The following is a 21,244-nucleotide window of genomic DNA, read 5'->3' on the forward strand; positions in this document are numbered from 1 at the left end:
AACTCTGGTCTCGGTTGGCATCAAAGGAACCACACATCCAGATGTCCGGCGAGCTCGTTTACCTAAGATCATATTAGGCTCCAGGCTAGCCAAGACCTTTATCAGTTGGAAAATCCCGCTCATGAGTGCTAGCTGCAAGGGGGAGGGGAAAAAAAGAAATGAAATGGGGAAAGATCAGGCAGGACAAGCCTGAACATGTTCAGTTTCTCCTTTCTACGTTTCAATTATATCCTCATTCCTCAGAGCAAAAGGCAGTTCAAAGAGACAATAAACTCCTTTTTAGTCTTATGCTTTGCCGGAACGTCACTGAAAACGGAACTGAAGTGGTTCCCAGAGATAAGGCAACAAAAGAGATTAAAACTTTCCCTACAGCTACCCTTCGGTAAAATATCAGCAAAGAAATAGAGGCACCGCTTCAGACATAACTATGGCATTCATCTGAGGAAACAGGACTTACCTTAGTGGTTTCAAACAGATTGATTTAGTATACTGCTCCTCAAACTCTGCAGCTGCTTCCTTCCTTTCCATTGCAGGAATATTAGCCTCTAAGGCTCATACTAACTTCATTTAATGGGATGGCTAGTATTTTATTGTCAGGAAATGTGATCCCCTTTTGAGGTACAAATTAATAAATATGTCAGTTTAGGTCCAAAGAAATTTGGGTGGAAGGTCTGTAAACCATAGGCTGGCTTTGGAGCAGGCAAAATGCAAGGGACCAGTTAAAGCAGCTACGAAACAGAGATTTGCCACAATTTTTAAAAATTCCCCTCATTTGGGCACAAAAGACATAGGCTAACAGAAGGTCAGCTTAGCAGACAAAGGAAAGAAATAGAGCTGAAGGGTAGAGTGGGGATCACGCTGGAAAGTCTCTGAGAGTGCAACCCACCCCTATCTTGTCTCCCTCCAAATCAAATGAAGCAAAACCAAAGGCATGGGGCATAATGGTGTCACAGGGAACAATTAAGTGGCCAGGGGAAAATAATCAGATTTGCAACTAAAAACATGGGACATGAAACAGCCCTAGACAGAGAAGTATTTTGACAGCTGTGAACCTAGACAAAGATGGGACAGGCAGAAATAAAAGTCTTCATCATTTATTACCATACTGCCCAGCAACTGTCAACTGCTTCTGTTGAAAGGTTACTATAAAGGCAAACAACGGCTTTTTATTTTTTTTAAGGATTTTTAATCTGCTTCACAGAGACTTTTACAGAGCATGGAAATCACTGGGCTTGTCACATTTGTGTAATGGTAACAAACTTCAAGCTGGCCCAGGACAGACACCTTTTCTAACCATAACCAGGCTGCATGAGAACTTAATTACCCAAATGGAAAGCCATAAATACTTCAGACTGAGTCAGTTTGGGTGCACTGGATTTTTTGCTTGCCTTTCACTACGTCAGGGAACTTCTTTCCACCCTAGAGCCCTTAGGAAAGGGGCACATGGCTGAAGGAGTCAGCGGTCACGAATAATCAGGGAGGGACTTTTCCAGAACAAGGCGGTAATGTGAAAAAAGTCTTTCTTCTGGGGTGGCATTTGCATGACCGAGGGATGACATAATAAGTCTGCAAACAAAAAAAGCTTTATACCCTTGTGGCAGCCTTCAAAACTTCTCCACACTGGCTTGGTCCTTCCCTTCTGTGCAGAAGCATAGCATTTTGGGGACAGGAATTTAAGCCTTATCTACACCAGGTCAATAGCCATCTCTACAGCCATGGCTTTAGCTCATTCTTTCTGGCTAACGCAATCCTACAACCCACGTTAACGATGCTATTTTACAGAGCACAATGTTTCACTGTAGGACTGAAGAGATTTATTTCTGCTGTGGTATGAAAGCATAAGAGCCAAGCAGAGCCCAGGGTGCCAAACCTGTTTGCACAGGAAATGCATCAATGCACAGCTGGAGTCACCTCCAAGATGTAAGGCCAGTGACTGGAGACCAGCTTGCAGTGTCAGTGCAGAAAAGGTACAAATACTCTTGCCAGAGAACAAAAAAGCAGCAGCATGCCATGACTATCCTTCCCCCCACACACAGAAAAAAGAGTCCCTGTTAGACACTTGTGAGCTGCTGAAAAAGCCAAATTCAAAAGGAGCTGCTGAAGTACAGCCAGAGATGCTGTGTGCAAGGACACATCCTCGCAAAGGCAGCCCAAGCACTGTGGGTACCGCTGGGGCAGCAGATCAGTGTTGGAAACTCAACCAGGGTGTAAATACACCGTGTAGATACTCAGTCTGAGGCAGAACTAATGTGTCACTTCCAGCATGGGCCATTTGCCAGATGTGGATCTCTGCTTAGAGTTAACCAAAGCACATTTGAAACTCTGGCCAAAGCCCTTTATTTTGCAGGTTATTTGTTCATACAGAGGGGGCTGAACTAAGAACTCAGAAACAGGTAGTTCAGACCCTCACAGAACAGTGTCTGAGGACTTTCAGAGCAGTGAACCAAGTGGAAGTGGTGCAGGAATGACGGATGCTGGATCAAGCCCAGCCTCCCATGCCTCAGGGGATTTACTGACACCGCCTGGAGCGGGGAAACCGTTTCTCACCAGTATAGGAAGTCAAGCGCTTGGCAACAAGGGAGGCAGCTCTCCCACAACTCCGGTTACGCAAACAGCTGCCTTCTGCTGGGTTTCAACATGCTTCGCTGCTCCAAAAATAATTTCCTGCATGATTTGATACCATTAGCAGGAGCACAGAGTGCAGCCTGAACAGCCATGCTGCTTCACACTGGATACAGCTAGCCACTGGCTTCTAGCAAAAGCCTCAATTTCTTCTTTTGAGAGAGGGGCGCAGTTACGCAGGAGAAAAAAGTGGGGTGACAGCCTAAGCCTCTCCTCTTTCTACACAAAGGGTTTTGACACAAGCTTGGATGAAAGTACCTGCCACCTTCATCCTCCTGGACCTCTTTCCAGAGCTGAGATTTCCCAGTCCTTACAGCTCATAACACGGCATATAACCAACACTCAGCAGCCAAACAAGAATCTACACCAACATAAAGTTCAATGACAAAGTCACCGCTTGCTGGGTGATTAGGAGCTGTTCTGGTACCGGACAGTGTTGTTGGAGTTCCCCCACAGTGTGAGCACCCAAAAACCAATATCACACTTTCTTTCATTCTCCACTGGATGACTTTGTGTTCTCTTTGGGGGCTTGTTGGAGTAATCCAAGTCCAGTCCAGTGCCTTGGGAACAGCAGCACATTCTGTTCCTAGCTGGACTGGAATTTGGATAGCAAATTTTGCCCTAAGGTGCATCTGATTTCCTGTTCCCTAATTCCCAGCCTAGACATCTGCATGTCCCTTCCCAAGGGCCTGCCTTGGGGGAACTACTCCAGGGACCTTCACCAGCAGTGCTTCAGAAACCTCCAGAAATACAGAAAGTTAAAGATGGCCAGGCTCAGCACAACAGCATCACACTGTACAACCTGTGGACCGCCAACAGCACAGTACACCAGCCCTCCCAGCTCCTGGCCTTCTGTAGAGGCTTGCTGGTACTCTTCCAGATGAAGTTCAAGTAACGTTCAGCAAACAAATGAAAAATAAAAAAGTAAAACTCAGTGTCACTCAGTAAAACAACAAAGTGGGATTCAGAAGTTGATAGCATATCCAAAACATCAGCATATTTTAAGGCAGTAAGGAGTGCATGCTGTTGTGAAGGGGGACTCCCCAGTAGAGTCTGAAGGTTTGTTTTAGCATCTAAGGAGGCTCTACAGGGTTTTCCAATACTATCTGACTCAAAGTAGAAATCATTGACAGAATCAGCCAAGTGATTTTATGCTGTCTTTCTCTTCCTCTTACACCTTGAAATTAAAGTTGTGCAGTGGCACTTGTCTATGCTTATACATTTTAAGCCTAAAATGACCGTAAGAGGCCATTTCATCTGATCTACACTACACCAGCCTTACCAATCTTTTCTTTCCACAACCATTCTTTGAGACAAACAATGGCTTATGAAAGATGTCTCTCAGTCATAACTAGAAAGGTGATGAACGCACCACTGCTTTTGGGGAGCTCTAATAGAAACTAACCTTGGAATGCAAAACCATGAAAGGAGCAGAAAGATCTCATCATCAGTCCTGCACAGGATGTAACTCCGGGATGACATCCCTAGCTTTCATATACAAGGTAAATTATGCATCTGAGACAACCCAAAGGCCAAGTGGAGTCAGTCCTGTCACCGTCACAATAAATGGGAATAACCCTACGGAGAAGATGGCTCCTTAGCTGCTGGAGAACCAGAGTCAGGTGGGAGGACAGGACTGGTGGGAAGAGTGTGCAAGCTGGTTTCCATGCTCAACTGACCCATGTCTGCAGCTGCTGCTGCTCCCACAGCCTGAGGGAGTTCAGATAAGTAGCAGTTCAGCTTTTCCAGACATAGCACAATTCCTGTTTACAGCCTCTGGGCTAGACTTTTCAAAAGAAGGAGCTAGGTGTCTATTCTTGCAGGAAACCAGGTGTGTAAACAGTTCAATTAATATACCCAGCAAACTGCTCTAGCACAGCAAAGAGGACTAGTGGAGACAAGCCAAGAGCACAGGAACTGAGGAAGGAAAATACTTTTAAAGAATATGCCTAATTAGAGATGGCCCTTGGCCAAAAGTTCATATTTGAACACCTGGAATAGCCCTGAGGAGCAGAATTGTAACCTGAACCCAGATCCACATTTTATAACTCCCTCCTCTGCCAAATAAGCTAAAACCCAGCCCCAGACCTGACCATTACACAGCCTGAGCTGCAGGTCTCCATCAGCGAAAGCCTGGGGAGCTGTCTTTCTGCTCTCAACTGAGGTTTGGCTGAGCCATCGTGCTCAGCTGCTAGTGCCCTCAGTCCCTCTTTGCCTCACTCTGCCCCACTTGAGAGCTCACTGTTGCTGCTCGGCACCGTGGCCCTGGATCACTGACTCACGGTGGAGATGCCTGTTCAGTGTCCAATAGCATATCCCTATTTTCCCCAGTGGCTATGGCCTCCCCAGCACCATGATCAAGCCATACTATGCATTGGACTGCCTTCTCCAGGCCCTCACAATCTGCTGCTACAACTCCTGGCCAAAGGGAGAAGCCTGTCCCAACACAAAGCTCCACTCATGCCTGCAAGCCAAATATTGTCAGCGACTCTCGGTTTTGTGCCAAAGCCAGGGCTTGTTTTGAAAGGCACAACCTCCATGGTGGGGCAAGTCCTCTGTGCCCTTCATGAGTCCCTGCAGACACCATTTTCTCCCTTACAGCTCAGTTCTATAGGACAGAAAACTAAACTTCACCCCTACCTTACTGTCTGTTTTGAAGACAGAATTTGCTTTATCAGAATAACATTTGTCAAAGAAATGTTAGCCTCATCCCCATAAAACTGCACTGTCACAGGCATGTCACACATTTCAGACAGCTTGCAAGGCTGACTAAACATTTACTTTTGTATGGCTCATTTCCAAAGTCCAGGAATAGATCCTCATCCACAATGAAATAGTGCCGGGGTGTGCCATCCGTTGGCTTTATTGCCCCATTACAACATGCCATTTGCATTCCTGCACCTTCCCCTCACGGGTATTGCCGCTGCCTGGCGCAAGCTCCCTGCCAGGTCCCCCTCTCAAGGCAGACCCACAGATAGACCAGGCCTTATCTCCTGTCTGGGTTATTCTTGGTGGGTATTTGACAGTCATTTTTCATCATCTGACCTTGGGTGCTGTTAGGCTGAGGCAGGTGACTAATGCACACTGCTCTCAATTGCTTTCCCTTTCCCAGTGGGTATCCAACCTCTCATCAGCACAGGACAAGATGAATTGGCACAGCTGGAGAAGGGCAAACAGCTCACACTGGATGCTGCAATAGTCAAGGCAGTGTTTGTGTTCTGGAAATCTTTTGAACAATTTAGCTCCAATGTTATTCAGAGCAGCTTTGTGCTATGGATCTGCTTTTATAGCTGTTGCAAACTCTTCTCTACCACATCTGAACCTCCATCCCCAAGAATGAACACAATTTTTTACAAATTATGACCAGGCTTTACACAAAAGAACAAAGAAAACTTTATGAGTACTTCAAGGGCCAGGAGACTCTGTCAGAGACGTTCTTCCCACACAGCACCCAGGCAAAATCAAAATGATGCAACCTTTGGTAGGATGGATGGATTACAATCAGGCAATTACACATCCCAAACCTTGTAATCACATGCCATGAGAACACACGTGGGTGTAATGTGAGGCATGGGCCCAGCATCACCAACCCCAGGTTCCTCTGGTTAAAGAAATTCTTCAACAAATGCTTTCAAAATTTATTTTCTAAACATCAATCAGTGCGTGTAGAAGTAGGTGTGTATCTGCCAGGAAAAGTAATTCCTGGAAAAGTGAGAAACCTCCAGGATGACATTGGAAAACATCAGCCAGAAGAATCAATCCATCATTTGTCTCTGGACAGTTGGAAAGGGGAGGGAAACATTCATCACACAATCCAGATAATCTGTTAGACAGCTTTATGTTAGGAAAGAGCCTTTCTAAGCTTCTGTAGGAAGTAAGCATAAGCATCCTCAGGTTTAATAATCATTACTGTCTTTCATCCCCCCCTTTTTTTAAAGTCTGAGAGCTGTATTTAAGATGCTGGCCTTCTGTAAGCGTTGCTCTGATGCTCCCCAGATGGCTTTTCCAAGGGGATTTCTAATTATTTAGGTTGTTTAAAGAAATATCCTGCAGCAGTCTTTCTGGTTTCTGGAGGTTTCCTTCCTTCCTCTACAAATTTCTTTATCCAGACCTTGATTTAAAACCAAACTCAAAGGAAACAAATGCTTCCAATGACTTCAATATGTCTCGGATCACATACCCTGAGGTAAAAGAGAAATGAACCAAATCCCATAAAAGCAAAGATGGTGTGGATTTCAAAAGGATTCACAGTAAAGTTTTTTAAAGAAATAATTAGTCAGAAAGTTTCAGCCTAGAATATCACAGACTAAAGAACATTTAGTGAGAATGAGAAAGTTAGTACTTTTGGACCACAAAGTATTATATGTACAATCTCCTCTCCACAAAGAAAAACAAATTAAAATTGAAGCAACATTTGCTGTGGCAAAATGAGTGAATGAGAGAACCTCAGAAGCTCAACAATATTCGAAGCTTTCAGATGCCAAACTACCTTAAACAGACCAGATTTCCAAAAGCATTAAATTCATGTCTCCTGAAAATCCATGTTAGACATCCCCAGGTGAGAGACTGAAAGAAAATCCTAGTCATTTCTGGGAAGCCTGATTGTTGCTCATCTGCTTTAGAGGGCAGTTGGAGAGCAGAGTCCCTTAGGCATTTGTAAAGCAGAACAAATTAATCTAATAAACATGCAGGGCTTGTGTCTCTCCCAGGCCATCCAAGCCACTTCCCAAGCAACAGCTCATTACAATATGCTACTCCTCCAAAGCTGTGTCTCCATATCCCCCAAAATGGGATACAATCCTACAGGGCATGTTGCCCTGTCTCCTGTAAACCACCAGCTGGACAAACTAGGAATGCTTCTGCATGTGCTATGGCACAGACCCACTGTTGGCTCAACACACAGTGCTGTGCCCTGGGCACTGCCAGCCCCTCACCATGGTGTCTGGCCTCTCAGATCACACCATTACTGTTGCCCTCCTCTTACATCAGCATCTTGGCTCTCCAGTGGCGCTTAAGGGCATTTGCTGCACCATTTGGCACAGTGCGGGGCACAGCACAAGCAGCTGGAGCTTAAGATCTGAATGTTACAGAGAACGTTTTTGATCCTGGAAATACCTTCTCCCTTGGCTGTGATAACCCAGGATTTGTCAGGTTAGAGAGACAAGCCCCAACAAGTGCTGGGGTTTGCCTAGAGATGGCCATTCAGAAACTCCTTTGCTTTCACTGCCTGCATGCCTCACATACCTTTGGCTCATAGGCTGGTGGAGTAGTTGTGAGCAGGGCTTCACAAAGAGACTGCAAGGAAATGAAAAAACCCTAGGTGGGGCTTTGGAAGCTGGTGTAGTTCATGCAAAGGTCATATCCTCTTTATTTCCCTCTGAGCACCCCATCCTGGATACCACGGTGAACTGGCAGCCCATGACAAAGAGTTGTTGCATTTGCCCATCAACCCAGCAGCCTCCTGCTCATCCCATCAGTGCAGCAGCAATGGCCAAGAGAAACACTAGGAAGGATTTAATACCCATCCCCAAACTCCTCCAAAGGGCTGTTTTTCACCCATCCTTTGCAGCAGCCATATTTCAAGCAGGAGGAAATCAGGGGAGAGTAGCAGCAGTGGATGTGTTGTCCCCTTTCTTCCCCCATAGCAAATGAAGGTTCATTCTGGAAATACTACCTCCTTCCAGTCCAGGCCCCTTGATGCCCCAATCTTATTGCCCCAGATGACCCAATGTATCTAAAAGCACCAAGCCTTTCTCCTGCAGAGCTTCACTCACTCCTCAGCTCTCCAAGTCCTAACTCCTCCCATTCCACCCTTCACATGCCAAATCCACACATTTCCCTTCATCCTGACCTTGCTTCCCTCCCTTGTCTGATAGTCCTTCCCACTCAAGCACCACATCCTTCCTGCCCCAACCTCATGACGTGGCATGCTTCATTAGTTCACCAAAGCAGATCAGAAGGAAATGTAAGCGTGACCCTTTTGGATTAGGAAATGCAAAAGAGAGAGCTATCCATATGAACATGTACAGGCAGCGAGAGAGGAAGGTTGTTACCAGGTTTCCCTCCAAGTGCCTCTGCTAGCTCTTGCTGGGCTGAGCTCTGCAGCCCTGCAGCCCACACTCTTGAGATTACCCCACCACTGAGCTCTATGGCTGACTGAGCTCATTCTTTTCTGCTACTTTTCTGAAACAGCAAAAGGCTGGCACTTACTGTAGATAAACAATTTTTAAAAAATTAACAAGTCTAAAAAAATGTGATGGTACATGGTCTCACAAAGACTCTGCCTACCTAGGACACCAGAGGATGACAAAGAGGATACGTCCAGGAAAAACTGGATGTCCTCCCCCAAGGTGGTAGGTATTTGCACGAGCACACTTCATAATAAAGTCTGCATCCCAAAGGCTAGGTAATCTAAATAGCAATATTGTAAATGTATGGGGAGAGAAAAGGAAAAACCATCTCACTGTCCTGTATTATGCAGGAGGAACACTAGTGCATAGGATGGGACGGCTTACCTGCATCACAGGCAAATTACAGCAGAGCCAAGTCCCAAATCCCAATTCAGGGACCTAACCACAGCCTATTCTGTGCTTTCTATTTTGTGTTAACAAAGAAAACAGTATTTCCCTGTATTTTAATCCCCAGTAATACCATTGGCTTTGCTGGTCAGTCATGAGATATTCCAGGAGCAGGAAGAGCAGATGAAGCTCTAGTGAGTCACGAGCAGACACTGCCTTATTGTGCAACTTGCACAGCGAGGGCTAACCCTCCAACGCTGCCTCTGCTAGCAAGGCCAGACCCAAAATAGAATAATAGAATGGTAGGGTTGGAAGGGATCTCCAGAGATCATCTAGCCCAACCACCCTGCAGAAGCAGGTTCACCTAGATCAGGTCGCGTAGGAACATGTCCAGGGGGGTCTTGAAGACCTTCAAGGAAGGAGATTCCACAAATACCTTGTGCCTTTCCATAAAATTCCAGTTTTGGGGACTTGCGATTTTTTCTCACATTTTTTTACACTTATTACTTAGGGTTGTTAAGCCAGGCTTAACAAGAAAAATCAGCCACCACCTCAATGCAGCTTTGCAGGAACCCAGTTAACAATGGACCAGGCAGGGCACCATGGTGCACCCAGGGCTTTCAAAGCCTTGACCTAGGGGAGCTGTCTTCAAACAGTCATAATTGTTTAGCAGAAGTAACTTCACAAACACACGGCTGTTGATTACAATTTAGCCACCATGCACACAAAGCAGGGCTTTGCTCACCCACCACCCCCTCACTTTCTGGCTCCAGGCACAGGGTGCTGAGGCAGGGCAGCCTCCCCCAGTGCACAGTGTGATGAAAGCTGGAGAAGGTAGCAGGGAAATTTCCTTACCTCCCCCGTAGATAATTTCCCTCTCCTTTATTTCCTGTCTGTCTGCTGGGGTAACTGCTGTCAGCCCTCAGAGGGACACCAGGCAAATGACGCCAGGAGTCCCTCTTTCGGTGCAAGTCAGTTCCCAGTAGCCCCCAGACCTCAGCTCTCTAAACAGCACAAACCAGCCACATGAGGAAATTCTGGATGCTTTCTCCCTTTATTTAATTATTTTTAATGCCTTTTCATCATGATTTCCCTGCAAAGATGAAGCAGGTAACATGAAAGGGCAGGGATGCCTGGGAGGAAGGAGGGTGCTGTGAGGAGAAGGGGCAGGTGGACATAACCCATGAGCTGACACAGCTCTGCTCACACATCCACACCCCACAATCCCCTCCCGCCAATCTCTGCAGAAAGCTAGGTGGAAATGAGGAATTTGAAGGAAAATTTAGAGCTACTGACAAGGTTGAGGAAGAGGCTGCCAACCAGTACTCTGCTAGCTCAACACAACCCAGCCCTTCTCTGCAATATTCCATATATCCTTGAGGACAGACACAAGACATGGGCTCTTTCTCCCATGAGCTGCTGGCTCCTGCCCTTAGTCCCACTCTTACTCCCTTGGGAAAGGGCCCCACCTACGGGTGACAGACCAAAGAGGATCTCTTGGCCCCATTATCAAACCTCCCTCCACTGAAGTTCAGACCAGGGGTTATAGGGAGAGCATGGAAGAGTCAGGTTTACTGAAGGTCTGGAAAGGGGGAACAAGGGCACCTTTGCAGTGTCAGTGTGATCTTCCAGTGGGTAAAAAAGAGAAAGTCAGTGGACCCACACCTAAAATTGGTGTCCTAGAAGTAGCAAGTGGCATAGAGGAAAGGCTGGGGATGAGCTTAGTGAAGATCTGTCTATTGCATGAGTGCAGAGCAGAGAAAACAGCTCAGGGCCAGAATCAAACTCCAGGACTGTGACCACAGGCATAGTGTGTTGATGGCCAGATCAACTATTTTGGGACTTGGGTATTAAGCAAGTATAAAGTTCGTGAAGCAAACTCTTCCCTGAGCTGTTTCAGGCCTGCTTCATGAGGAGGTAAATATAGAAGTGCCTGTTCCTCCCCATCAACCACATAGCCAGTTTAGGTGTAACTGTCTCCACTGTGAATTCCATCCAAAGTGCACTGTGGCATTTCTCAGGTTCAAAAATAAGTTAAACAAATCATCAGAACTAGAAAGCTCTGGTGCTGGGAATAGAGTAGAAGAGTGCCCTAGACCCAAGCTCTGAACCAAAAGTTGTGGAAAGATGATATGCATGATCCTCTATCCAGACCAGTAAACACAGCCTTTACAGGCAATATTTGAGACCATGGCTTCCAAAACTAAGATTGATGCCATGCAGAATAAATGAGAAAGAATTTCTGTATCCTGTTTTGGTTTGTTGTGGGGCCTTTTTTCACAGAAGGCCACAACTAATGTCCTCTGTCCCTTACTCAAACTTTTAGCTCCTTGACAAGCAGCCTATCTGCTATTCCCTCTTCATTTCTCCCAAGGCACCACAGAACCTGACCAATGGTGACAGATCACATGAAGGACTTGCTGGCAAGCAGACATAACTTCCCTCTCCTCAAAGTCCCTCGATACAAAGGACAAAGCAACGTCTGTACAAGTGCCACCGATCCATGCTGCTTGGCCAATTGACAACAGCCCAGGCAGAGAAATACCACAGTTTCTACTGGAAGTGAACAGGAGCAGCTCTCTGCAGCAGAATGCTCTGCTTTCTCCAGAAACAGGGCACAACGTGCTCACCCTTTGCCATGTTCCCACCCACCTTCCCAGCTTCCAACCTTCAGCCCTTTCAACACCCACAGTTTTTCCACTCTGCTGTGAAATTATGAGAAATTCCCTGCCAGAGGACATTGTTCAAATGGGTTATTGAAAAGAAATGCAATTCCCTACTCTAGGCAAACAAGCTCCTTCTTTCCCCTTGAGGAAGAAGAATAATAACACAGCATAGGGGAAAAAAAAAACCAAAACAAAGCCCTATTCCCAAAGTCTGCTGTAATAATATTAAATAAGAAACCAAAGGAGTTTGGCCAGGAAAACCCCAAGTTCAAAAGAATAATTGCTTCAAGAGCTTTAAGCCTACAGCTGAGTCACTAAAATGAAGAAACCTCTCCTTGTCCATAGAAAGCAAACAAATCTTGGGTCATGCAGCAAAGCTTATGTATGTCCTTGTTAGAAAGAAAGAAGAAAGAAGCCAAATGCAATTAATCATAGTCCCAGAAGAAAGGATGAAATCTCTGTAATTAGCTACCTAGGCTCATCTTTCCGCTTTTGAAGACTAATCCAGCCCTCTTCTTTCACCCTTCACCCACAGCGCTGCCACAAAGGCCTACTACAAATACCAAATCACATCTCCAGGGCTACACTCACCTGCAGCCTGTGGCCCCCTAACAGCTTTGCACTAAGTGTACAGGGAGAGAGTAGCACTTGCAGAGAGCAAACAGAGCCACTTTTCTTAGTCACTTCTTGTGGATGAGCTGTCATGGAGTTTGCAGACTCTTTAAGAGCCTGGAGATTTCAGCTGAACTACAGGAGTTATTTTCGAGCCAGGTATTTTATATCCACAATCCTGATCCAACTGATTAATGACTAGAGAACAACCAATTAAAAAAACAAAGCATACAACATGAAAACACTTTCCAAATGGTTAAGATCACATGCTTGTGTTAATAAATTGGTTTATACCTCATTCTCCAGTGATGTAAATTTACCTTACTATCACCCAGCCTTTAGAAAGTATTTTCTTCACAGCTGTACACACTGTTTGTACTGAGATGAGTGAACAAGGCTATATATTAAGAATAAGTCCTTCAGCAATTAAATTCAGTAAGGTAAAGCCAGCTGGTGAGCAGCTAGTTTAACTGCAAAAGCTAAAGCCACACGCCACAGATGAAACACGTCCGGGTCTAAGAGTCACAATTTCTTTGCCACGGCTTCATTCAAAGTTTTGGAAAATATGGGGGGAAAAGTGTACTACTGTAGAGAGGGGAAGGGCTGAGGCTAGTGGCTACAGTTTAGGAGCAGAGACCAGGATTTGAAATCTAGAAAGTCCTGTGCAAATCAGAATAAGCCATTTCACTTATCTGGGTCTCCCGTAATAAATAAGTGTTGATAAATATTAATCCAGCAGTGGAAACAAAAACAGACCAGCTCTTTAGGTCAAGTACATCAATGATAAATACAATACGCTAGAATAATACCAAAATGACATCAGCTGAGCCATTGAGACTGATTTCTATCCCCTCTCTTGTATACAAACCACTGCTAACATATGAATAATGCTGTCAACAACTGGCAGGGAATGCCAGCTAGCTTTGTGGTGAAGGAGAGAGAAGAATGCAGAGTGGACAGAAATGTGCAGCTTTGCTCTTCCATGACACGGCAGAAATGTATATTTTCAAAGGAAGGAGATTGGGTCATTCTTCTATGAAAAAAAAAAAGGAAGTGATTATGCAGCTCCAAGGACAGCTGAAGCTTCTCTGTACAGATGTGGGAAAGAGGGAGGGATGATTAACAGCCAATCTGTGGGATACAGCAACAGCGACAAGACTCAGGGACATCCATAACACAACATCCACTCCTTTCCCTCTAGCTCAGTGCCCCAGACACAGCTAGAGGTGCTGAGGATGATCTGGGGGCTGTTTGATGCCATAGAGCTTCAGAGGGCTGAATTCCCACTCAACACCAATATCAGCCAAAACACTAAACAGTAGTTTACTCCTCAAATCTTTGCACAGAAATCTGGCCGAGGAGCTAAGCACGGTGCCAATGCAAAGTTGGATTTTGGCTGAAGCAAAGGTTGCTATCAAACACCCAGAGTAGCTTTCTCAGCCTGGAGCAGCTGTTGTAAAATCAAATCAACCCTCTGCATGTCGGGATAGTCAGAAGCATCCTGCCAGCACACTAAAATTTGTCCCTTGGTAATGGGAATTCCTACCACCCTTTCAGGGGGATGCTCAGATCCTCCTGGAGAACCCCAAGCGCTGTCGGCAGACAGGCTGCTCTCCCCAGTCCTGCTACGCGGCAGAAGGGCAGCCTCAACCCCACCGCGCCGGGATGCTCGGCGCAGGCAGGAACTGTGAGCCGCAGCTGCCCTCCGCCGGGTGCAGGGGAAACAACCCCTGCCCTGGCAAAGCAAAAAGCTGTGTAGTTTTGCAGGGGCAGGTCCCTCGCCTTCCCGTAATTACGGAAACATTCACTTTTCTCGGTGTTATGCTGCAGACACAAAATGTAAAGGGCCAGAAGCTTTGGAAATCAGCAGCAGTTGGGAGAGTCTGGAAGCATCCTGATGTCTGATAGCATCGAGCCCCGACAGCCAAAAGCCACCCTGCATTCACATGGCTCTAATTAATTAACAGAAAGAGGGAATTCTCTCCCACTCCGATTTTCCTATGAGCCAACAACTGGTGTATATGCTGGGAAGTGAAACTCTGTAATTTTTCCCTAGATAACAAATACTACTTGAATGCTAGTATTTGAACATGAGCATATAACCAAAGATTCATCTGGGAACTGAGATAATCATAGAATCATAGAATGGTAGGAGCTGGAAGAGACCTTTAGAGTTCATCTAGTCCAACTCCCCTGCAGAAGCAGGTTCACCTAGATCAGGTCACATAGGAACATGTCCAGGCGGGTCTTGAAGACCTCCAAGGAAGGAGACTCCACAATCCCTCTGGGCAGCCTGTGCCAGGGCTCCCTCACCTCAACAGTGAAATAGTTTTTTCTTACATTTAAGTGGAACTTTTTGTGTTCCAGCTTCATCCCATTACCCCTTGTCCTGTTGCTAGCTACTATAGAAAAAAGGGATGTCCAAACCTCCTGACACCCAGCCTTTAGATATTTATAAATGTTAATAAGGTCTTCCCTCTGTCTCCTCTTCTCCAGACTAAACAGCCCCAGTTCCTGCAGCCTTTCCTCGTACGAAAGATGTTCCAGTTCCCTGATCATCTTGGTGGCCCTGTGCTGCACTCTCTCTAGTTCTCTGTCCCTCTTGAGCTGAATCTTTACCTTCAGACAGTTCACACACAAAAGGGATACAATCACTATATTTGGCAAATAGTAATTAAAACCCCACTCAACCGTCAACATTTGTAAATATTTTAAAATCCTGAACTAGCTAATATTACGCACATCCCGAGTTTTCATTTTATATAACCATGTAACAACTACCAAATGACCTCTCCTAGCCAGGCTTGAGTCAATTGGCCAGCACAGACCAGGCACCAAACACAAAAGTATTAAGGAAAACCTTTTCAGGTTTCAAGGAGAGGGAGAAAGTACCCGAGATTGCGTGCAGTAATTAATTCGGCTCAAGAATGCTGAGGTACAGCAGCAAACAGACTTAAGTCAGCAAGGCTAAACTCTTCTGCTCAATTAACCTGTGAAAAGATTAGAGGTGCAAAGTAGCAACAGTGCACCACCTGAATGCATGTGGATGCACAACAGGGTACAAAGAGCAACGCATAAGAGCTTACACTGCGACCCAGTGTGCCCTGTTCAAAATGCCCAGGTGATGTATCACCAGGTACAGTCCACAGTGCTCTAGGCACTAGGACAAGGATCATGGAGGAAAAAAAAAAAAGAAAAAAGATCAGTGACACTTGACTGAGCTGCCTGAAGTTCATGAAAATTGCTTTTTAATGAACTAGTGTTGCTGTACAAATGAGGGCAGTGGACAGCTGTTGGCAAGGCAGCCCTGGGTTGCTGTGAGGGTACAAGGCAGCATGGGACACTGACACTGATCTCTGCCAGGACAAGCCCAATCCAAAAAAACAGAGCTTCCCCTAATGATCTTTAGCCTATATCCTATGCTGTAGAGCAGCTCTAATACAAAGGTTGGAAAAAAAGTTATTTCCATGATAACATAAATCTGCAGAAGCAAGTGTCTATAATAAAAGAAACAGTGGAAAATAAATGCTTAAAATCTCACAGGGGATTTTTTTTCCCCCAACAGAGAAATGCTGGGGAATTTTCCAGGAAAACTTTAGTCATGTGCACTTCCTTGCCTCCAAAGTTCACCACACCTTTTGAGCTTCCTTTACTAACAATGATCAGGGTCTGTTAAATTCAGCAAAATCAGGCACTGCTTTCCTATTGCACTTATGAGAGAAGATGGCTGTCCACAATGACATGTCAGGCTGTGGTACCAAACAAGGAAGCAGCAGGCATGTACTTCATCTTCTTGTGACAGGGTTAGACTTCCTCACTCTTTTTGCCCACTGTCCCAAGCTTGCTTTCCCCTGTCTGAAGGTCTTGCTGTATACTGAGCATCCCCCAAAGAAACCACTTTCCCCACGAGTTTCACAGTGCTCCCAATTTCCATTTCTTGTTGTACAACAGTGTTTCCTAGAAGCAAGGTACACAGTGCACACTGCTTTTCAGCACACATGGCTCCAAAGAGAAGACAACTGGGAGGTGGACAGACTCTATTTCTCACGTCAACTTGGTTTAAAATCAATTTAAGTAGACAGAAGAGGAGATTTTCAACAAGGCCTCCTTAAAAACTGTGGGAGTAGCTCTTTGCAGCAGTATGGAATGAGTTCTGGTACGATACTCTACTGCCACCAGCAGTAAGATATCATCAAAAACTGGAGGAGAAGCAAATTACCCCTTAGCAGCACCCTCAATGATTGCAACAAGGCCAACACTGAACAAGTAAGCCACTCACTTGAATTTGGTGGAGAGGATACCTCCCAGGGAAGAGCCAGTGATGATGCCTATTCCAAAGCAAAAACCCAGCTTCCCTAAAGCATCGGCTCGTTGGGAAGGAGCAGTCAGGTCTGTAATGACCTTCTGAGCACCTGTAGCGAAAAAAACCCAAACAAACCATTGAAAGAAGCTTGCCACCGGGTCTGAGCAGCAGGTATACAAAGTTTTAGGCCACAGAAACAGTGCCTACCACAAAAAAGTCCTTGTAACCCCAGGGTAAATGCTCATGTACACTACTGAGTGGAATTGGTTCAGCCTATCAGTCCCAGGAAACAAAATCACTCCAGCCACTTCACAAGTGGCAAGAAGAGGCTTAACATCCTACCAACTTGAGTCCTCTTACACAAGTTGCATAGATTGCTAGTAGCTAAAGGTTATTTATGATTTTTACTAGGAACACCTAGGAAAGGCCAACTATAGCTTGGTGGGTAATGGAAGGTATTTTTGTAATCACATTTCATTTTGACCAATATACTCATTTTACCAAGACAAAAGGAAAAGCTTTCTTCTAAAATATCCTAGTTAGAGGAAGGAAGCTGAGAAGTTTGGGATACCACTTCTGCCTGCAAGTGATGGTCACCTGTGTCTGGATGGTGAGGTCCAAGCAATTTGCTCAAGATCATACAAGAAGATGGACCTGGGACTATGGTCTACTAGCCCTGCTTTTTGTAACAAATACACTCGCTTCTTCACGCTCTCACCTTTTCATCCTTGAGGACCATTAAATGTCCCTCCTGCCTTCCTTCATGCTGTTGAATCTGTGGTCCTCCAGCAACGTGAGCAAAAGAGGAATCAAGCAATAAAAGCAATTTGGAAAGCCACTTAAGCCTGACAGAACTTACCTGGTAGCCCATGCATGAACACAGCTGGCAGCCTGGAGAGGAAGAGGAGTGGGATGCTGCTTGAGATGGATGTGAGCAGGAAGAAGGCACTTCCAGATGCACAGGAAAGAATTAAGGCTGATCGGGTACCAAACTGATCTGCAAACCTGGTACAGAAATGGTACAAGGCTTTTTTGGTTTTGTTACTTGGCAGAATATTCAGTGCTTCATGTTCTCATGGCTGTAAGGAGCATCAAGCAAGAAGAAAAACTGACCTATGCTACCAATTTTTTCTTGTCATCCCCCTCCTTTCTATTTTCTCTTTATCTACCTTTACACTGAGGTCAAGAAAGCCTCATATCTAGGAAAATGCTTTTTATCTCAAACCTACATTGCAAATTTTGGCTTCAATCTGGCAATATACACTTTCAGTCCCATCCACACCAATGGGAATCCAGATCCAGATGGATTTTGGTTTGTCATTTTCCTTCTCTTCAGTATCTCTTCTGGTCATCAGTGACTGACATGAACAGAGTAAAACCGGATGACACCATATCCAGTCCAGAAATATTGCTCTAGCATTATGTAGTAATAGAAAAAACATTCAAATTTGGCCCTTTGCATCACTTCTGTTTTCAGGAACACATTTTCTTCTGAGCTGTGCTGGAGAATTTAATGTAATTGTTATTAATTTAAAAATATGTATTATGGTAGCATCCAAGGGCTTTTAGAGATCAGATCTCCGAAGTACTGTACACCATGTACCAGAGGATCCTGTAGAGCTCACAGCCTACATCACCCAGCACGGTAAAACCTCTGCAGGAAAACAGGCACATGCCAGCTACGTACCCATTTATTACTTTGTTCAACAGTAGCACGACTGAGAATAAAAAATGGGTTTTCTCAGCTTCTTTTTAGTTTCCTGTCACAAAATTATACTGCCCTTTCAATTTTTTTTTCTCTCTTTGGGAATGCATTCCTCAACCACTCAAATTTCTGGATGTCATTTACATTTAATTAGGAATAGGAGTGGGTGTCCCATGGGGTAGAGAGGTAGAAAGCCTGAGTTCTTATATCGTAGAATCACAGAATGGTAGGGGTTGCAAGGGACCTTTAGAAATCACCCAGCCCAAGCCCCCTGCAGAAGCAGATCCACCTAGATCAGATCACACAGGAACATGTCTGCATCCATGCAAGTCTAACTTTGTATAAAGCACATGGATATTCAGCTATAGCAATAACACAGCCTTCCATTATCTGGACTGACAGCTCTATTTAACATCAATAAATACACTCTTTTTTACGTTTCCCAGTCACAGGACACTTCTAAGGTTACACACAGCTATAAAACGTTTGCAGGATTAAGCAATTAGGGCCTAGGCTCTGAGAACTCTGAGGGCTTAAGCCTGTTCCTAGCATATTGTTACGTTTAAACGTGTGTCATTAAAACATAGCTAAGTCAGTATAAAGGCTGCTTCTACGCTGTGGTATTTCTAATGATAGTATTTATTTTTCCCTTGCCTCTTTATGAAATCTTCAAACATTTCACCACAAAACACAACTAAATTATATTTTATTACAGTATAAAAATGCCTGGACTTTTCCAGCTATGAAAAGGGTCACAAAGATTGTTCTCACTTACCTTCCGAAAATAGGGCCTCCCACGAGCTGAAGGATACCAAAGGTTGTCTGGAGATAGCCAAATCCCATCGAATCCAAACCTAGGCTCTTTGCCAAGTACTAAAAACAAAACAAAACAAAACAAAAGAACAACAGGTCACAGGAAACGAAGTGTGCTATATTTCAGAATTAAAAAATCTCTATGCAGAGAGAACTACAGCTTCAAACAAGCACTTTCTGCAGTTCTACATACCCACAGACAAAATCTTCGTTGAGCCAGACACAGACTGCTTGATAAAACACAAAAGTCTTCATCCTACACCATCTGCTATTGAGGATGGGGGAGATGTGATCAAGACCATCGATTTTGCACCAGGTGACAAATCTGAATCACCTTTTACATTTACAGTCCAGCACTGTTGAACACATTCAGCTACTGCTAAGGGGGATGAGGTAGAATATAAGTAGCCTTCCTGCCTCTAGACCCTGTAGTTGGGGGAGCCCAAGCACCACCCAGGAGACAACTGCAGTAAGGTCTTGGAGCTGTTGTTTAATTGGGCAAGCTAGAATCAATGCAAGCACAACATGGGCAAAATAATACCTTCACTTATAATGTGGATAGTACACACACAAACTGAGCTTGCAAAAAAAATACAGATGTGCACTTTGAAACGTCACAGTCCTCTGGGTTTTTTATTTATTGTATGCTCTAGGGACAGCTATTTCTTATTCATATATTTGTTTTGTGCTATCTGCTAAGAACTGTTTAGAACTCTCACTCAAGTTCAGCTCTCCAGAGGTGTGGAGGTGCCCAATCTTGCCCATTTTCCCCCTACATGCTCTGTACCTAGATTCCCAAACCCCCTGAAATTGGTTGGTGATCAGATACATAAATAAACTCCTCCTCAGACTACAGGCTTAGGGCCCTGTAGACTGATTTAGTCTCAGCAGGAGGGAGCAGTTTGCTTTTAGAGGCACAAAACCAGTGGAAAGATCTCTCAGAAGGCAATAGGCTCACCAGAGACAGGAGTGGATAAGCATATCATAGATCCAGGAGCTTACAAGAGCAGGAAAGCTGTCTGGCAGAAAACGACCTGAGGGTGTTGCTTGACAGATGACTAATATAAGCCAGCAGTGGGCCCAGGTGGACAAGAAGGCCATTGGCATCCTGGCTTGCATCAGAAATAGCATGGCGAGCATGAGCAGAGAAGAGCTTGTCCCCTTGTACTTGGTGCTGATAAAGCTGCACCTTGAATATCGTGTTAAGTTCTGGGCCTCTCACTACAAGAAGGACATTGAGGTGCTGGAGCATGTCCAGAGACAGGCAACAAAGCTGGTGAAGGGTCTGGAGAACAAATCTGATGAGGAGTGGCTGAGGGACCTGTGGGTATTCAGCCTAGAGAAAAGAAAGCTGAGGAGAGACCTTCTTGGTCTCTACAACTGAGAGGAAGATGTAGTGAGGTGGAGGTGAGTCTCTTCTCTCAAGTAACAAGTGACAGGACAAGAGGAAAAAACCTCAAGTTGCACCAGGAGAGGTTTAGATTGGAGATTAGGAAAAGTTTCTTCACCGAAAAGGTTATCAAGCACTAGCATAGACTGCTCAGGGAAACTGTGGAATCACTATCTCTCAAGATATTTAAAAGATATGTAGATGAAGTGCTGAAGGACATGATTTAGGGCTGGCTGTGGAAGTGCTGGGTTAATGGTTGAACCTAATGATCTTAAAGGTCTTTTCCAACCTAAATGTTTTTTAGAAAACCAGACAGAAGAGCCCAAATAGTGAGAAGCAACGATTCCCACTCATAGCTGGTTTATGTTTATCATGCTTTCAAAAAACCCAACCTTTGATTTCTGCTGCCCGCTTGTCAGGTCACCCTTATACTGCAAGCAAGAAGACACAAACTAGATCATCTTCACGCAGGGCCATCAGGCCAGGAGAGGGCTCTAGGTGCTATTGCTGTACAAATGGCATACCCCAAATACAGTCATAGCTTTCCTGCTAGGCAGGAATACACTTTCCCCCCACCTACTAGAGAGTCTCTTTTGACTTTGCTAGAAAACTACA

General features: G+C 44.9%; 1 protein-coding gene across 1 annotated transcript in view; it reads right to left on the bottom strand.

Annotated features, from left to right (window-relative positions):
• Window positions 1–21,244, bottom strand: part of SLC22A18 (solute carrier family 22 member 18) — a 76,247-nt gene that overhangs the window by 38,889 nt on the left and 16,114 nt on the right. Inside the window, exons 3-5 of the mRNA XM_010209466.2 lie at window positions 19,202–19,299; window positions 17,581–17,726; window positions 16,698–16,830 (exon numbers count right to left, since the gene is read on the bottom strand). Coding sequence (XP_010207768.2) covers window positions 16,698–16,830; window positions 17,581–17,726; window positions 19,202–19,299 — 377 coding nt within the window. The remainder of the gene's footprint in view (window positions 1–16,697; window positions 16,831–17,580; window positions 17,727–19,201; window positions 19,300–21,244) is intronic.

This window comes from Colius striatus, chromosome 7 (assembly GCF_028858725.1).
Source record: "Colius striatus isolate bColStr4 chromosome 7, bColStr4.1.hap1, whole genome shotgun sequence".
NCBI classification, from domain to species: Eukaryota; Metazoa; Chordata; class Aves; order Coliiformes; family Coliidae; genus Colius; species Colius striatus.